The 17209-nt window shown below is 37.3% G+C and overlaps 1 protein-coding gene across 12 annotated transcripts in view; it reads left to right on the forward strand.

Moving 5' to 3' along the window:
* Positions 1–204: 204 nt before the first annotated feature.
* Positions 205–17209, forward strand: part of diaph2 (diaphanous-related formin 2) — a 426471-nt gene continuing 409466 nt past the window's right edge. For 6 of the 12 annotated variants that reach the window (XM_078953946.1, XM_078953948.1, XM_078953953.1 and 3 more), the window contains exons 1-3: positions 205–337; positions 975–1354; positions 16382–16414. In XM_078953946.1, the coding sequence (XP_078810072.1) occupies positions 1271–1354; positions 16382–16414 (117 nt within the window). In that variant the 5' untranslated portion in view covers positions 205–337; positions 975–1270. The other 6 variants (XM_078953950.1, XM_078953956.1, XM_078953951.1 and 3 more) reach the window with 2 other exon arrangements.

Below are 17209 nucleotides of genomic sequence, written 5' to 3' on the forward strand. Positions count from 1 at the left end.
TATACATGAAAGTGAAATAGAATGTGTTACAAAAAATTTTAAATTTTACTACTACTACTGTTTGGTCTTAAAACAGACTCAAGGTCAGCGTCTCTCTCATCCCTTCCTCCCCTGTTTATTCTTACATCTAATTTGAATCCCATCCGCTTGCTGTGAAATCAGACAAACCTTTTCGTCACTAGACTCCGCCCATTGGACGCCACAGCAACGAGGAGACTGTCAGCACATGTGACCAATGGTTGAAGGGTTCACCATCCATGACGTTTCTCCTACACCAATCAGCTTGTAGGAGGGGCTGGTCTTCAGTGGGCCTGGTTTTCATGCTTGGTTGCCAAAGGTAAGCTCCGGGAACTAATTTTGAGTTTTCTTTGACATTATTGACATTTTTACATTGTTTTTTATGCAGTGAGGTTGTAATTGGCGGCGTGTTTTATGTCGGGTAAACTGAGCAATGCTTGCTGGGTGACGGCGGTCCCGTAGCTCGCTTGAGTGAGTCCACAGCACTGCAAAGTGTAGTCCAGTCAGAGAACAACGGTGATTTTCTAAACATCACAAGTCGCCGTTATTATAGCAATACATTTATAAACTGTAAGAGAATAGACAAAAACCTTTTATAGCTGCAAAATGTCAGAGTTACCAGACTTATTTAATCCGTTACCTCGTTGTTATGACCAACTTTAAACTAAGGGTAGTAGTACGTTCCTTTCTTTGAGATTTTTAGCTTTTTTTTTAAGGTAAACAAACAAGTATACACCAATTTGAAGTTCTGTAAGGGAGTTGTCGCTGTCAAAATGTTTTATACGACTTTTTGCCGGTTATCTTATAGTTTATAGTCCTCATAAATATCCCAGCGACCCGAATGCTGTTTTTTTTTATTTTAAAGCAGCGCCGGGAAACAAGTGTGATAAACATTTTGACCATTTTAACTAAGGCCGGCGAGAAACTCATTGTTTGTCCCCTTTTGTCACTTTCAGAAAGCCTCCGTTTGAGTTGACTTACTGCTGAGCCGTCACCACCAGGGTCTTGTTTCTCACACCGCCACACCTCTTAAGTTCTTCCAGCTGCTTCCTCAGGATCTGATGCTTCTTTGCAACTATTGGGACTCGCCCAACTTTTTCAATTTTGGGATTGAATGGATTTTCACAAAACATAATCTGGATTTTTTTTTGCCTCATTGGTGGAAGTAACCCAACACTTAAGGAGAAGGCACTTTGCCCCCCCCCCCCCCTTTTTTTTTTTTTTTGAAGGGGAACTAATTTGAAGACAAAAAATGGATCAAGCCAGCGGTGGGGAGGATCCAAGTAAACCCTCAAAAAAGAAGTCCAGCGAGGATGAGGGCAAAAATAAAAAACTGGTAGGTTTTTTGGGAATGTTGCAAAAAGGATCAAAGAGTGCCTGATAGGAATGCTACAATACACCTTCTTCACAATTCGGTTCAAACCTCGATTTTTGGGTTTGGTTTTAATTTGATGTATGATTTGTGTCTTAAAGCAACAACAAAGCAAACCCCACAGTTATTTAGAACCCCCCCCCCCCCCCCCCCCCAATTTGATTTTAGAAAGCAACAATTAAAAAAACCCCAAAAAACTTTCAGTTGTAAATGGTAAATGGCGTTTACTTATATAGCGCCTTTCTTCCTACAAGGACAAAGCGCTTTACAGTCACAGACCCATTCACCCAGTCACACACACAGTCACTCACACATTCACACACTGGTGGCGGCTCCGCTGCCAAACACAGGCGCCCGCCTACCACCAGAGGCAAGGTGGGGTTCAGTGTCTTGCCCAAGGACACTTGGACTCATGGGCGTGCAAGGCGAGAATCGAACCGGCAATCTTACGATCATGGGTCGACCGCCCTACCGCTGCACCACGGCCGCCCATTATACTAGTATTATACTAATTCTAATGCATGCAGCGATTTACTTCCCCCACAATTGGGTTCAATGGTGTACATACAGTTTAATTTTAAGCTAACACTTGTGGCGTCCCTTGTGTATAAACACTGACATCTTTAAAGCTACGTACACACTGGGCGCTAAACACGCATTTCTGAACATGTGTTTGACACCTACTGTTCACAGTAGACAAGCAGGGAGGGGCTTCTTCATCTTTTCCTTTTTCTGCTGTTTATTAGCACATGTCTGCCACCTACAGTTTAAAGAGGCTTTGTGCAAAATGTCAAAGCGGTGCAAATCTCACGATTTAGGCATGAAACACAAACTGGTTAGTTCATTGCATCCTTGCAGTTAGGATATGGATTACTATCATGTCAGGAGAGTGGGCTTGGTTCGTCGTCTGGTTCGTCGCCGTGTTTGGGTTCGCCACATAGACCAAATCCAAGTCCCTGATTGGTTAAAGTTTGTCCTGGTTTAACTTTCGCCACATGTTCAGTGGCCGTTTACTTTTTTACATAGAGCCCAAAAATGCTCATAAAACTGGCATGGCTACACGCTAACACAAGAGTTTTGAATGTGGAAGCTTAAAACCAGTGGTTACATAGAATTTTCATTAGAATTGGCTGCTCTGTAGAGGGTGGTGTGAATGTTGCTGTACACTCAGCCTGGTGTAGCTCAACATTTGTCGGACACTTTCAATGTAAACCTATGTAAATGTAAAGCTAATGGTTTACATTTAACTTTACCCAGAATTCGGTTCAATGGTTCAGTTTAAGCCTAGAATTGTGGCATTCCTAGCGTATAAATACTACCCTCTGCAAAGTCAACGCTAGTGAGCCCGCAAAAGTTTCAAAAACTTTATTTCCTTAACCTCTCCTGTATGATCCCACAGTAATTACTTAACAAAGTGTTGTCAAGATACTGTTGCTGTTTACTGAAGTACAAAACACAATTGTTGATGTGTTAGTATTACTATTTAATGTATCCCCAGCTAATAGCAGCTGGAGTTCACCTTAAGAGATACAATTTCTTTAAGTAGGTCCATTTTCAAGGCACTCAGTGGATCATGTGATCAAAAAGCATTTCTTAAAGATTTTCTAAAGAGCAATCTTCCTCTTACTGCTGGGTCAATTTTTATGCTTCCGTATGAACACAGAAAAAAAAAAGTTATTGAATAACTTTAGAGGCCAAGGGATCACATCTAGTGAGGCAACTTCCTTGCTTGAGATAAGGTGGACTCAGTTGCCGGATTCCATAGTCAACAGTAGGGTTTGATATGCAAATTAGATGAACCTCCTTATTTGATGATCAGCTTTAGACCAGAGATGGAATCACAAGACGTAATAAAAGAAGAGGTCAACGATTGTGAGTTGCATTTGGTTGGAGGCTAATTAATTATTAAATCTGCAAATAGAGCAACCTGAAATCCACCATCTGGACAGCAGAAGTCATAATCCCCATAAATTGAACTATCAGTCAACCTTTGTTAACACATGTGAAACTATTTACTGTACACACCTGTCTGCTGTTAAAAACATTTGGCTTGTTTAGTTGAGTAACTTAATATCTGTTTCAAAATGTGTCCTTTTAATGTTTTAATTCCCACATTTATTTATTTAAAATTCAATTGATACAAAAAAAAATCATATTTTTAGGTCTTATGTGTTGCGTCATGTTTGGGTGTGACACTGAGTTCCCAGTTATGTCTGCAGACTAATTACTGGGTGGTTTGAAGAGGGACCCTGGCTACGTTTTGACGCCTGGTTCCTAAAACTTGGAAACACCCTTACTCACAATACAGTGATGTCCATGCTGTTGTGTTGATTACTTGAACTCTTTCAGTGTTGTGAACTTGATAAGAGAGACCTTATTCAGCAGCGGGGGCATTGTCAATGCGATAACAACTGAAACCAACAGAAATTATTACATTTAAATCGCACACACCGGTTTGAGTGGCTACATACGCTGATGGGGAGGGAGTGGCAGGATCCTGGGAAAGAGGACCAACCCTTTTTGTGACTCAGTGGATTTCTACTGTCACTAAGCTACAGAGAGATGTGTGTTTGGATGGAGCTTTTCTCTTGTGGTCTGTCTAAAATCTCAAGCTGTTGCTTGTTAAATGTGTTCTTGTCTTGACTTATGAAGAAATTGATTGTATGTAATAGTTGCCATATACACTTTAAAGTGTATTTTTACTGTTTGAATGTGTTGACGGTGCAGAAAGAGGCTGTCTCTAGCTGTTTTATACCATGGGTTCTTATTTGAACATTCATTGGTGTGGAGAGTGAACCCTATGAAAGATAAACCTATAAATGGAAGTAATCTTCAAGTTTACCTTTACATAAAGGAGACATTTGGGTGGATTGCAAATGTAAGAACTGACAATAGCAAACTGGTTATGTATTTTACTTAGATGCTTGTGTTAGTCCCACTCCGATCATCTTTTGAGCTATTTTCAAAGTGTTTCAAGTGGTCTTTGAATTATGATTATGCCCTTTTTAGCCAAAATCAAAAAACCTGTGTCAAAAAACTAGGAGATAGTTTCTGCAGGCCGGCACGAGTTCATCATAAATTTGGCTCTAAGTTGTGGACAGGGACCATTGGTGCTAAGCAACCCCCCCTTCCCATCACCCATAACTAAGCGCTCGTGTTTACGTGCCCTTGTTTATAGCCCCTCACAACCGTAACCTAACATTATCAGTTAAACAAAAATGGCAAGCAATATTGGAGCTAACCAGCCGAACAGTTTTGAGTCAGATTCCAGGTCAGACGAGGGAAACAAAGACGTCCATGGATCTATTTGTCTGCGAGTGGATGCATCACAGTAGAGCGTAGCAGGGAGCTTGTGGCCTGCCCAGCGTATTTTCAACGTCACAAATAGGATCTTTTTTTAAACAGCATTTTTTCATCTGCTCACGATTCACAACTATTTGAATAAAGAAATACTCAGATACACTTTGAGCTTAATTTTCTTATTATATGCCCCCCATCATCAGAAAAAGGCCACAAGGACATGTTCAAAACACAATTCTCTTCGGAGTGGGTCTTTAAATGTTCTTTAAAAATCGTAGCATAAAAGGAAAGACTGTTGCTGGGTGGGATTGTGAACTCACAATAGCTTATAAAGAGTGCAGGTTAAGAAATGGGAAAAACTGTTCATCATGTCTGTGAGAAATTCCTCTGCTCTTTAGGTCTCTGATGTTCTTAGGCAGCAAATGTTGTTTTTTGGGCTCTAGATGAGGCCTTATAAGGAACATTAGGTCTTTCTGGCTTAAAGTAATGTCAGCGTTTCTTCTACAGTCATTTAGGATCGGCATTCATTTAGGATTTAGCCGCCATTCCTAAATCCTAGCTGCCGCTCCTTGAAATTTAGTTTTTTTGTGTGTGGCAATTACACCACTGTTGCAAGTCCTAATAGATTTTACAAGTGAAATTGACATCCAAAGTTATTGATGGTCAGCTGACGTTACGCAACATACGGTATCTGTAGTTGAAATCATTTGGTCCCAGTGTGAAGTCAGTGTTGGTAACTTGAGAAAAATAACGGACACCATTAAGCCCATTTCTACACGTCAAGGTGTATTCACTGACTGACAGAGAAAGACATCTGATGAAGATGATGTTAGGGAGCTATCATTAACCTTTTACTAATTAATATTTTCGTAAAAACCTGCGTTTATGCTTGCAGTCAGATGTGACGTGTAAATTATCTACCATTGATGTTAAATATAATGTTTAAGTAACATTAGACATGGAGAAACAATGTAACACAGTGAAGTTGACTGATTTGAGAAACAGGCTGCAGGGGATCACCTTGCTGCCTGTTTGTTGCTGAGCATAAACAGCCACATGTTAAAGAATTTCAATACAACAGAGCATGGAAGATGTTCTACCAAAAATCCAGAAATTTTCAGTCTTCTGGACTCTACCACTGAGTCTCCATAAGGGAATAATTATTTTATTGCGTATGTTATTTAATTTAGTTTATATTATTTATTTCATTATTAGTTTTACTATCTTAGCCTTGAAAAATGCAATTTCAACTGGCCAATCAGTAGTTTGTAACAGCGATATCTTCGATTTAGTGTCTTTACACTGAAACTATTTCTTGGAGGACCTGTCCCTGCTGCCGGAAAAAAACCCTCACTGAATGTTGATACCAAATTACTGAAAAATCAAGTAAGATGAGGACAGATTCCTTGTTTCTTTTTCTGTTGAACTTGTCTCGTGGCCAGACTTGTTGGATGTTGCTCAATCTCCCAAGCAGAGCAATGAAGCAAAGCCTGTTTAAAAAAGCTCAGCTCAACTCTCAGAGAGAGGAAGTGATTATTCATCCCTGGGTGGGGCCTTGGTTTGTCCTTTTTGTTTTTTCACTGTGTTAGGTTGACATTACTAAGTAGAAATGTAATGATCTAAAACTTGGAAGCATAAACAGAATTTTTTTATAGCATAAGTAAAAAATAATGTTTCATATGATAGTTTTAGTTACAGGATTGTTCCTTAGCAAAAAGTAATCTAAGTGTACTAGAACTATACATAGCACAAACTTAAGGTGAGGCAGTATACTTGAAGCTTACTTTTATATACTAAATAATGTTGTAAACTTAAAATATTCTAGTCTGAAGAAGTATTCAATTACTATACTTCCTGCACTACACATTTATGGTCTGTAGTGTACATGCTATACTTATACACATTTATACTTTACAAAATAAACTTCAGGTGTACTACTTTTTGCTAAGGGTAATTTCAACAGCAAAACCATTATTCAAATAATTTCAATATAAAACACATTTTTCTTTTACTTGCATCACACTACAAATGTGTATTTTTCGATTCCTTGAAGACTCAAGTCTCCTGATGGGCACTAACATCTAGAGTTGCCTTTTAAGTTAAGTACAGATAGACTTGGAGGAGAAACACTGAAAGCTGTGTGTTTGTTTATGCCATTAGTGGGTAGGATTACATCAGAGCAATGCTATTTGTGCTGTGGGCCAATGGTGTAGTTACTCAGCATAACCATATTTGAAGAACTCTAAAGGCCTGTCAGAAAAACACAACCACAATCTTTTTGGTGGTTTGTTGTGATTCTTTTTTCTTTCTTTCTGTTTTCTGGTGTCTTGATTGGATACTGTGGAAGCACGAGGTTGACTGGAGCGTGTAGGTGGAACAAGGTCTTTGGCTGGAATTCAGGAGAGTTGGTTTGATAGAGTAGAAGAAACCTTCCTTTTCTCTATACCAGAGTGAAAGGTGATGTCAATCTGTTGCTATGAGAGCAGTCGTTTCAAACTCACACCATGACAGAGGGATTGAGAAAACATGACCATGACTGCTAGCATGGTTTAACTTTTTTTGACTCACAAATGGATTGGAATTAGACCGTTCTATCATACATATCTGCATGTGTTATTTCCTGTAGCTGTTAACAACTGAATCCAGCTTTTCCAGCTTGCTTACATACAGTATTGGCTGTAGGTTCTTTTTTGTGTAAATTTAATAAACAGCAGGGTCTGGCACACACAGTTGTTTTGTCATTCCACACATTGTTCAAAAAGTGTCGATTTTGATCTACAAATATGCCACTTTTTACTGTTTCTTTATCGCTAAAGAGAAACTTTGGAGAATAAAGACTGTCAGTCGGCGTCGTTTGTGCCCCCGCCCCCCTTGTGTCAAGCTCTTCACTCAGCCAAGACGCAGCTTGCAGAAAGGGGGGAGCAAGGGCGGGGCTACTCAGTTTAGCAACAAACGGCCACACCCACATAGAGGGAAATTTGGGAAACAGAGACTTCAGATAAACATGAAATATGGCTTTTTAAGACATTTAGGTTGTGGGATTTTGTTAAAAACTTCATAATCATAATTAAAACACCACAGGGAACGTTTTTATAAATGATTCTTTAAAGCGCCAGTTAAACTTTATAAAACACTCAAACTAATACCAGTGTACTATACATTTAAACTTAATCTAAATATGTTGGTTTGCTTGAATTTAATGTTTTTGAAAAGTGTAAGATTTTGTGTGTGTCAGTTTTGACAATATCACATTGTGAATCATATTTAATGACTCAGTTTTGGTCTGTTGGTGAAGGTTTTGGCATTTAAAGGTTTTGATGATTGATGTGAGGTTTAAGGAAGCCCCAGTCACCCCAGGTTGTGTAAACTTGGGGTTTTTGCACAGCCTGTTAATTTATTGCACTCTTCACATCCGTTTTTAAATGCTTAATTCCTATTGGGTTATCCTAAGTAAGAAGTTTGTCATACAATGCTTGATCTTTTTAAGATGTGGTACTCTGATCTAATTGTGTGTAACTGAATGATAGTTTTGTTAAAGCAACCGGTGACAAACAGTGGGAAACGGACCAAATGCTGGAGTCATTATAACGTTCAGGAAGTTGAAGAGAGGAAGCGGGACAGAATGCGGTGGGGTGGGGGGGGGGATAAAAAAAACGGCCTCACTGCTCTTCCTTAGAGTCCCTGTTCAGACAGGAAATAAGGCACTTACTGCCCTGTCTTAGTTATTCTAAAAATGTGAGGCTTTACTCACAATGCATGTCTTTTTTATGTGGATATACATAAACTTAGATTGAAATAGATGTAGATCATTGTGACGACATCTAGATGTGGTTTGTGCTCAGACTCACGGCCTGTGGGAGGTCAGGATGAAGGGTTTTCCCACTAGGTCCTTTGACCTAAACATGTGTCAAAGTACTGCTAAGTTAAAGTTTTTTTTCCCCTGCAGTAATTGCTGGAGATTGCAAGTGTTGGTATGCCTCCCTGTAAAATTCATTAACATTTGTTAGAAACGATCAAATTTGGTAGTTTATTTTAATCTCTGCATATGAGAATCCCTGAGTGTAACTATCATAATTTAACCTTTTTAAAATTCATTTTAAATACTTTTCTTTACCAAATTTAATTCATTGATTCCTTCCTAACCTGTTAACGGAGTACAATTGGGGCAGGCTTGATAACTCAGTAAGGCAATTTATATAAACTAATGTTCAATCATAATTTATTCTAAATTTCTAAAATCATTTATGACGTAAATGTTAAAAGAACGTATCCAAACATCTCTTAGAAAAGTACAAAAGTAAACTGTCATTATTTAGGCCTATGCTGTAATATTTAATAGTTCGTGAAAATATTGTATTTGAGTAGAATTTATGAACATTCTCAACAGATGACACTAAAGCCTTTTCTTGCTCTGGCCTTATATAAATGTAGAAAAAAAACCGTGCCTGGTATTTGCCTTCATCAGAGATGGCGATGACCCAAGGGCACTTCTGTGCTGGTTCTTCTGTCACATGGCCAGCCCATCCAGTGTAGGGCCATTCAAGTCGTAGCTTCACTGTTTTTTGTTTTGTGCACGTCTCCTTTTCAGGCGTTGTTTTAAGAAACTAAATAGGAAAGGTACTTTTCTCCAAAGAATCATTGCAGACTCCCAAGCTTTTTCAATCCACTAGAGCAGTGTTTTTCAACCAGTGTGCCGCGGCACACTAGTGTGCCGTGGGAGATGGTCAAGTGTGCCGTGGAAAATTGCCCTCATTAACTGATCTAAAAACATTAACCATCTCCAGGAAATCAGCTCTTTGTTCATCCAAACAGGTCCTGATAAAACACTGAGTAGTTAGGAATATAAACGATCATAAAATACTTTTTTCGTTGTGTTTATTCTATTAAAGACATTTTGATAAGAATGACGGTAACGCGATTTACCTGCAGCTATAACTGTGTAAGGAAAAGTCCCGCAGCTTTTACTGTCTCCACGACTCCACCAATCATTCTTGAAGGCTTAATCACATGTCATCAGTCTGACCAATCAGAAGTGGTTAAAGTCTCCACTTCCTTGTTCCAATTTAGCTCATAACTCAGTCAGTTCCGACAAAAACACCAGCTAAAGCTCGTCTTTAGCGGTGTAACTTTCCACAGAATCCAGTATCAGACCGTGGAACAAGTGAACAAAACCATGAAGCTCAGAGACGCGAGTCTTTCTGCCGTTTTCTCGCAGTTTTCACACTACATCTCCCATGATGCATTGGCTTAAAGGGACAGCGTCTTGAAAACACAACGAACATACAGTTTGTATGTAACTTAACTTTTATTACATCTTTTAGAAAAACATCTGCAACTTCCTGCTTTTTCTGCCACAATTATCACAAAAATGCACGTCAGATTGCCGGGGGTGGGGGGGGGGGGCTGTAGATCAAAACAGACTATGAGTTTCTGCTTTTTTTTTTTTTTTTTTTTGGGATGCTGGTGTGCCGCGGGATTTTTGTCAAGGTTAAAGTGTGCCGTGGCTCAAAAAAGGTTGAAAAACACTGCACTAGAGTGTGTGTGGGGATATAGAAATATATAAAGTTAATAAATTTTTTATTTTATTTTATTTTTTTATCTTAGAGAATTGTCTTAGTGTAGGAACTTTACCAATGACTACATGGTCTTAAGTTTTAGTGTTTAATTTAAAACATATGTATTCCTTTGTCCTTAAATTATTTTATTGATTTCTATATTTGATTAAATGTAGTTAGTTTACTACTGCTAAATTTATATTGGTCTGACTGTTCAGGATGATTCTGATCGCACTCAGTTGCAGTTATGTGTATTGTAAGATCGCTAAACCTGCATGGAAACATGTCAAACAATTTATGTTAAAAATTATTGCTTTAGAGTAATGGTTTAAAACAGGGGTGTCAACTTCATTTTCACCGAGGGCCACATCAGCATAGTGGTAGTCCTCAAAGGGCCGGATATAACTTATACACGTAACTAAATGTAATGAAAAATAAACATAACTACTCCTTAATGTTAAATAACTCATTATTTATTTACTATAACTTTTTAAAGTGACGATTACAGTTGCATAGAAAACATATGTTTGCTTGTTATTCTAGCATAAATCCTTTTAATTTGATTCTGTCAGGTTTGGTTATATGGACAGTGTTTAAGTCCTAATGTATAGTTGCCCAATCCGAAATTTCAAGTCAGATTTCCCCTAGATATGAATAAATACACACCAATTTTTATTTTTTATTTTAAGAAATTAAAAACCTTGAGTTTGACACATGTGGTTCAAACGGTGGTTTATGATTTTGAAGAATCTGTAGAAGACCACACAGGCATGAAAGTCCACTGTTGAATGTCTCTTTTTCATTGACATCTTTTTTAACCACCTCTATTACTCTGTTGTTAATTCATTTTTATGGTTAAAAATGCAGCACCCTTATTGGTTGCAATAAAAGCATCAAGTTTAAGAACTCCAAAGGGATTGTTTTTTTCAGTTTTTTGCTGGAAGAATTTGTCATTTCATAGGTTTCCAATAGGCTAATTGTATACAAGTAAAAACTTTTTTTTGTTAATTATCGCTGTTACTTTCTTATATATATATAGTGGATATATTGGTAGAAGGATGTTGGAGATGGAGCTGCCTGGCAGGAGGGCAAGAGGACGGCCAAAGAGGAGATACATGGATGTCTTAACAGAGGACATGAAGTTGGCTAATGTTAGGGTAGAAGATGTTCATGATAGAGTGAGGTGGAAAAGGATGATTCGCTGTGGCGACCCCTGATGGGAAAAGCCGAAAGAGAAAAAGAAAGATCGCTGTTACTTTCTTCTCCACAATGAATGATCTGTGGTGTTGCAATTCTGTCATTTAGACAGACAAGTTGACTGAATAGAACAGTGTTTTTCAACCAGTGTGCCGCAGCACACTAGTGTGCAGTGGGAGATGACCAGGTGTGCCGTGTGAAATTATCCATTTTCACTGATCTAAAAACATTTTCCATCTCCAGGATATCAGCTCTTTGTTCATCCAAACAGGCCCTGATAAAACACAGAGTAAGTAGGAATATGAAAGATCGTAAAATACTTTTTTGTTTGTGTTTATTTGATTCTATTAAAGACACTTTGATAAGAATGACGGTACCGCGATTTAGCCTTAGCGTCAGCTCTGTTTTCGTAAAAGTCACGTCCCTTCAACTGTCTCCACCAATCATTCTTGGAGGCTTAATCAAACGTCATCAGTCTGACCAATCAGAAGTGGTTAAAGTCTTCACTTCCTTGTTCCGATTCTGCTCATAAAGTCTCTGTTCCAACAAAAATACCAGCTAAAGCTCGTCTTTAGCGGTGTAGCTTTCCACAGAATCCGGTGTCAGATCGTGGAACAAGTGAACAAAACAATGTCTGCAATCGGCGGCAGTTTTGCACTATCTCTCCCATGATGCATTGGGATAAAGTGACAGCGTCTCAGCGTACAATGAGTCTTCCCTGTTAAATGTCATGAAACCACAACGAACACACAGTTTTTTAATCTTCTTGATGAAATCGGAGGTCAACAGTTGAATTCTCCTTCAAGGTTTGTGTTTATTAACAGCCAAACATCCCAGTTTTTGGTCCAAGTCATCTTTCTAACTGAAACACTTTTTAATTAGGTCAGGATTATTTTGTATGTTAAATTTAAGAAGAAGTAATAAAATTTAAGAAAGAGGATTAAGGTGAAGTGGCCAACAGACACAATTAAACTGAATTGAAACAATTGAATCATCTAAAAAGAAACAAAACATTATTGTAAAAGTTTTCAAAGACTTTATCTTTGATTAAGACAAAAGAAAAACTAATAAAACTTCAACATTTTCACTTTTTGTGTAGCAACAGAAAACATAAATATAATGGTAGTCTTTTTGTGTGAAATTTATCAAACATATTGTGATCACCTAATTGGTCTAAAATTACAGTTGCCATTGCACCACCATTGAAAATATATATAAAAATAAATGTCACCATTTAGAAAGAATATATTTGTTTTTTTGTGAGGTTACATAAAATTGCATGTTAAAAAACTGAAGGGAAAAACAACTACCAGGGTAAAATGTCAAATAATTTAGTTGAAAATTATTACTGAAAACAAACGTAACTTTTATTCCATCTTTTAGAAAAAACATTGCAAAGGGACACTGTACAATTTTTGGATGCTGGTGTGCTGCGGGATTTTTGTCAAAGATAAAGTGTGCCTTGACTCAAAAAAGGTTGAAAAGCTCTGGAATAGAACTCTTAAGTAAAAAAAGTGAAGCTGTATTTGGAAACCGTCCTTATTGCTAGCCATTTCTATCTTCTTTCTTATTGATAAAACTAATTTAACTTTAAATTTTAATTTCCCTGTAAACTAACTTCGAAGACATCAAGGCCCAGGTTTTTATATCAACAGTTCCAGTGAGTGTGTTCAAATGACACCACACAGATGCTTTATTTGTATTAGTCAAGCGTTCCCGCTGTGTTCCGTCCACTCTGGAAAACAAACTACTTCATATGCCGCCAGTGAACATTTTCTAATAAAACGAAAGAGCATTAACAATAAATTTTTCACAATAATAATGCTTTGTTATATTAAATTTAGAAAAGATTGTGTGGAAATATGCATAGTGGTGTGATTTTGTGTCCCCAAATTGGCTCTCAAGTTGTACGATATTGCTTGGTGTTTTAATTTATAAGGATCTGCATGAAGTCATGATCATTTTTTTGATTAAGGAGGGACCCAGAGCTAATTAGATTAAATTATTTTGAGAAATACGTATTTGGCAATAAACATTTATTATGATGAAAAAGTTTACTTCAATAAGCCAAAAAAGCCCAGAGGACATGCAAGCTTAATTGTTAGGTGTTTAATTGCAGTGTTGCGATGTTGCCAAGATAATGGGCAAGGAAAGGCCCTAAAGTCAAGGCAATTAACCAAACAGTGGTTTGATTGTTGTTAAATTGATTAGAAAATGTTTAAGTACTACATCGGAAAATTAGCTATTGTTTCACACAGTTTCAGACTGTTGGAGAATGCTGGGCTTAATGACACATAGACTCCGAGTTGGTAATGAGAAAAGTTGTTGCTCAGGTCAGATTAGTACTTCTACAAATGTGGGTCTTCTATTGTATAAATAAATGAATTGTCACTGATGTTTGGTGGCAGGTTCGGTGACCTGGTCTTATAAGATTAATGAAAAATTCGATTCTCTGGATCATTTTTTTATTTGATTCTTTTTAAACGTGTTATTGTGTCTTCACATGACATATGCACCAAAAATATGGAAATCTGCATGATTTATAATCGTAAATGTATAGTAATATTGAAAGTGTTTTCTGCTATGTACCGCTTTGTTTTCCTAGTTTTTGACTAGTTGCTGCATACAAAGAAAGCTATTGTCAGACTCGGTTGTCTGCACTTTTACTCTTTGTTGCCCGAAGCAACAGCTTATGGTAAAATAAAAGGAGATGCTGGTTATCCAGTTGGTTTGTTCAATCCAATATCAGTAGTTTCCTGATTAGAATAGTGCAGAAATCCATCGCTGGAGGCAGGTTTTATAGCCTCACAATGCCACATCTCAAGACTCATTAGCACTTTACAGACTAGCATCGTAGCATATGGCAGAGCTGTTCCTGATTCCCATTTGAGGTGTGTTGCAAATGGCCATTCCTTGCTGAGCTCCAACCCTGTGGCAGTAGCACTTCTTTTTGTGTTTGAGATTAAGATAAACATCTGCATTAGTGGAAGTGGGGGTGTAAATCTTTTTGGGCCCTTCTCGTACAAAATCTGCACTTTAAAACACATTTTACAGCCAGGTGATTTTGTTTGAGGGTAGGTTATTTTTGGGATGCATGCATCGGCAGTGTTTGAAATTGGGTTACTGTGGGAATTTAAAACAACCAAAAAAACTATGTAAAATATCAAGTAAACTGTATTTTAAAGACCCACTCCAATGATCTTTTGAATTATTTTTATGTTCCTAGTGGTCTTTAAATTATGATTATGCTTTTTAGCCTAAATAAACGGCTAGACCGTTGGCACGGAGCAACCCCGCCTCCCTTTCCCGTTGCTGAGAGCTTGAAGCCGCCCAGTGTATTGTGTATCACAAACAAGCTATTTTTCAAACTGCATTTTTTCGTCTGGTCCTGATTTCAACGATTTGAATAAAGGAATACACAGAAATCTAATTCTGTATATATGTCCCCCACAATAAAAAAATAGCAACAAGAACATGTTAAAAACACCAAAAACACATTTTTTATTTATGGTTTTTACAATGTGTTTCTCCCTATTTAGTTTGTAAGAATTCACACTGCAGCATCCTCTGCTATTCCCTTATGGGACGGTTGTTACTGCTATGGTGCAGCTCACTCTTCACAGTGGAAAAAAGAAAAGAAAAAAAGAGTTCACTGAGAGAAGACTGAGTGTGTGAACCAGGCTTACGTCAAAAGGCCTTCTTACCAAAAAGGACACTCCTTAGGCTTTAAACATTCCTTTTGTCTACTTTGGTGTAGGAAAGTGGGGAAGGATGTACAAAAGCATGGCAAAAAATAAAATCCCTGTTTCCTCTGACTGAAGTCAAATGTGATTCTGTGTTGAATACATAGATGCTATAAATTGGTCTTGCTGCAATTCTAATACCCTGAGCACACAAGCAATTATTACAATTGAGTGGAGGCCTGATCCTGATTGAGATGCTGTGCATACATCTATCCTGGAAAACCTCTCTAAGCCCCAGCAGTGCTGTAAAGTAGACTGGGCCCAAATTCTAGGACAGCTTTGTGGGAGACGGATGGCATCATTGACCCAATGAGCTCCTAAAGTTAAAGAAAACTTCAAGTTTAAAGGAGGTTTTCATTATGGTAATTTATTGTATGCCTCAAAATTATGAATTGATGTTTTCTGGCTTTTATACACATTTGCTTTGTTTCATCTAAAACAATTTGCCATTTTTTCTTCTTTCATAGACACATCTGTTTAGACAAACATCTTCTTTTCTTGTTTTAGCTCTTCTCCTTCAAACTTTTTCTGAAAGTTTCTTGAACCTTCAGGTTTGAAACTCGTTTCTTTTTGGAGTCTCAATAAGAAAATTACGTCAAACATTTCGCCAATAATATTTATATATAAACCTATATTTTTGACTGCACACAACATGACATGAAAGGGCAAAGAAAAAGCTACAATGCAAGATGGGGAAAAAATGATAAGGGGAAAAAACTCAAATGAGTTTTGGGGCTCAATGCTTGCAATTATAAACCAGTTTTTCTCTTAACCTAATACTTTAACAGTAAACAGGGTTTAATACTTTTATGTTGTTGCTTCCATAAAAGATTTAGTGTGTTGCATCTTGGGGTAGTTCTCACACTTTTGCATTTTGGTTGAATGTTTAAAAAGCATGGCAGATTGTATCATTCTTTGTTGTTCATCTGAATGTGTATTTACTCCAATTAAGTCATCTGTTTTTGAAAATGTTTACTTTGTATGTTCAAGGTAAATATTTTCAAATATTTACTTTCTTATCAAAGATTTATGTGTGTCAGCACATCGTTCACGTTTACAGTACTTAGGATAAAAAAGTGTCCTAAAATAAGGAAGAATACATCCAATTTGCTGTACATGTGAATCAGTGGGACGTTTTTTTTCTTTTCCATCTTGTGTTGGATGTTGTTCTTCACACTGTACCCTCTTTCCGACAGAATATACACATTAAAACGTTGGCTGATGATATGGTAAGGTGCTTGGTTGAATTTTAGTGTGGCTAGCTTGTTTCACATCATCCTAAGTTTTGTTTTCATCTTGCATGCATGATATTTTTGACTGAAATATAGAGATGGATCAAACCTGCCATGAACAGATAACATGGAAATGACACAAAAAAGCTGAAAAAAACTTGCATTGAGTGCTGTAGCGCAATACAGCCATTGTGAAATTAAACATCTAGAAGATTATGATCCGTCACTGGACCATTAATAGATTTCTATTTATTACTTGTTGCCTCTTAGCTTAGTTTACCTTAGCTTAATTTCCATTACGATCATACTGCAGGATTTTTGTTTCTGAAAATATCTATACAATTTTAGATGATAAAATACATGGCAAGTCTAGTTTTACAGTATGTTTGATCCATCAAGTTATATTTCTGTAAACTAATATTAGTTCCCATATATACTTATGTCTTATACTGTGAATTTTTCTCAGGTTTTTTAAGTGTTTAATCACCCAGCATGCAAACCCCTCCATATTGCCAAAATAAACTAACTCACCCCCTGCATGTGATGTTCATGCACTTTTTGTCTGCTTTCACACTAAACTTGAAAACAAGCATTCATCACAGTTTTGTGAGCACATTCAGTTAACAAAAAAAAAAAAGGCTTTTACTAATCCTCCAAGTTGAGGTTGGTATTGTGTATTTAAATAACAACAACAACAACAAAAAATCTACAAAAACCAGGTAACTCTGAGGATCTGATGGTAAGTCTATTTTGATTGGGTTCATTGTACTATTAGAAAAAGTTGTACTTTGA

Source organism: Oryzias latipes, chromosome 10, assembly GCF_053564925.1.
Source record: "Oryzias latipes strain Hd-rR chromosome 10, Olatipes_Hd-rR_3.1".
NCBI classification, from domain to species: Eukaryota; Metazoa; Chordata; class Actinopteri; order Beloniformes; family Adrianichthyidae; genus Oryzias; species Oryzias latipes.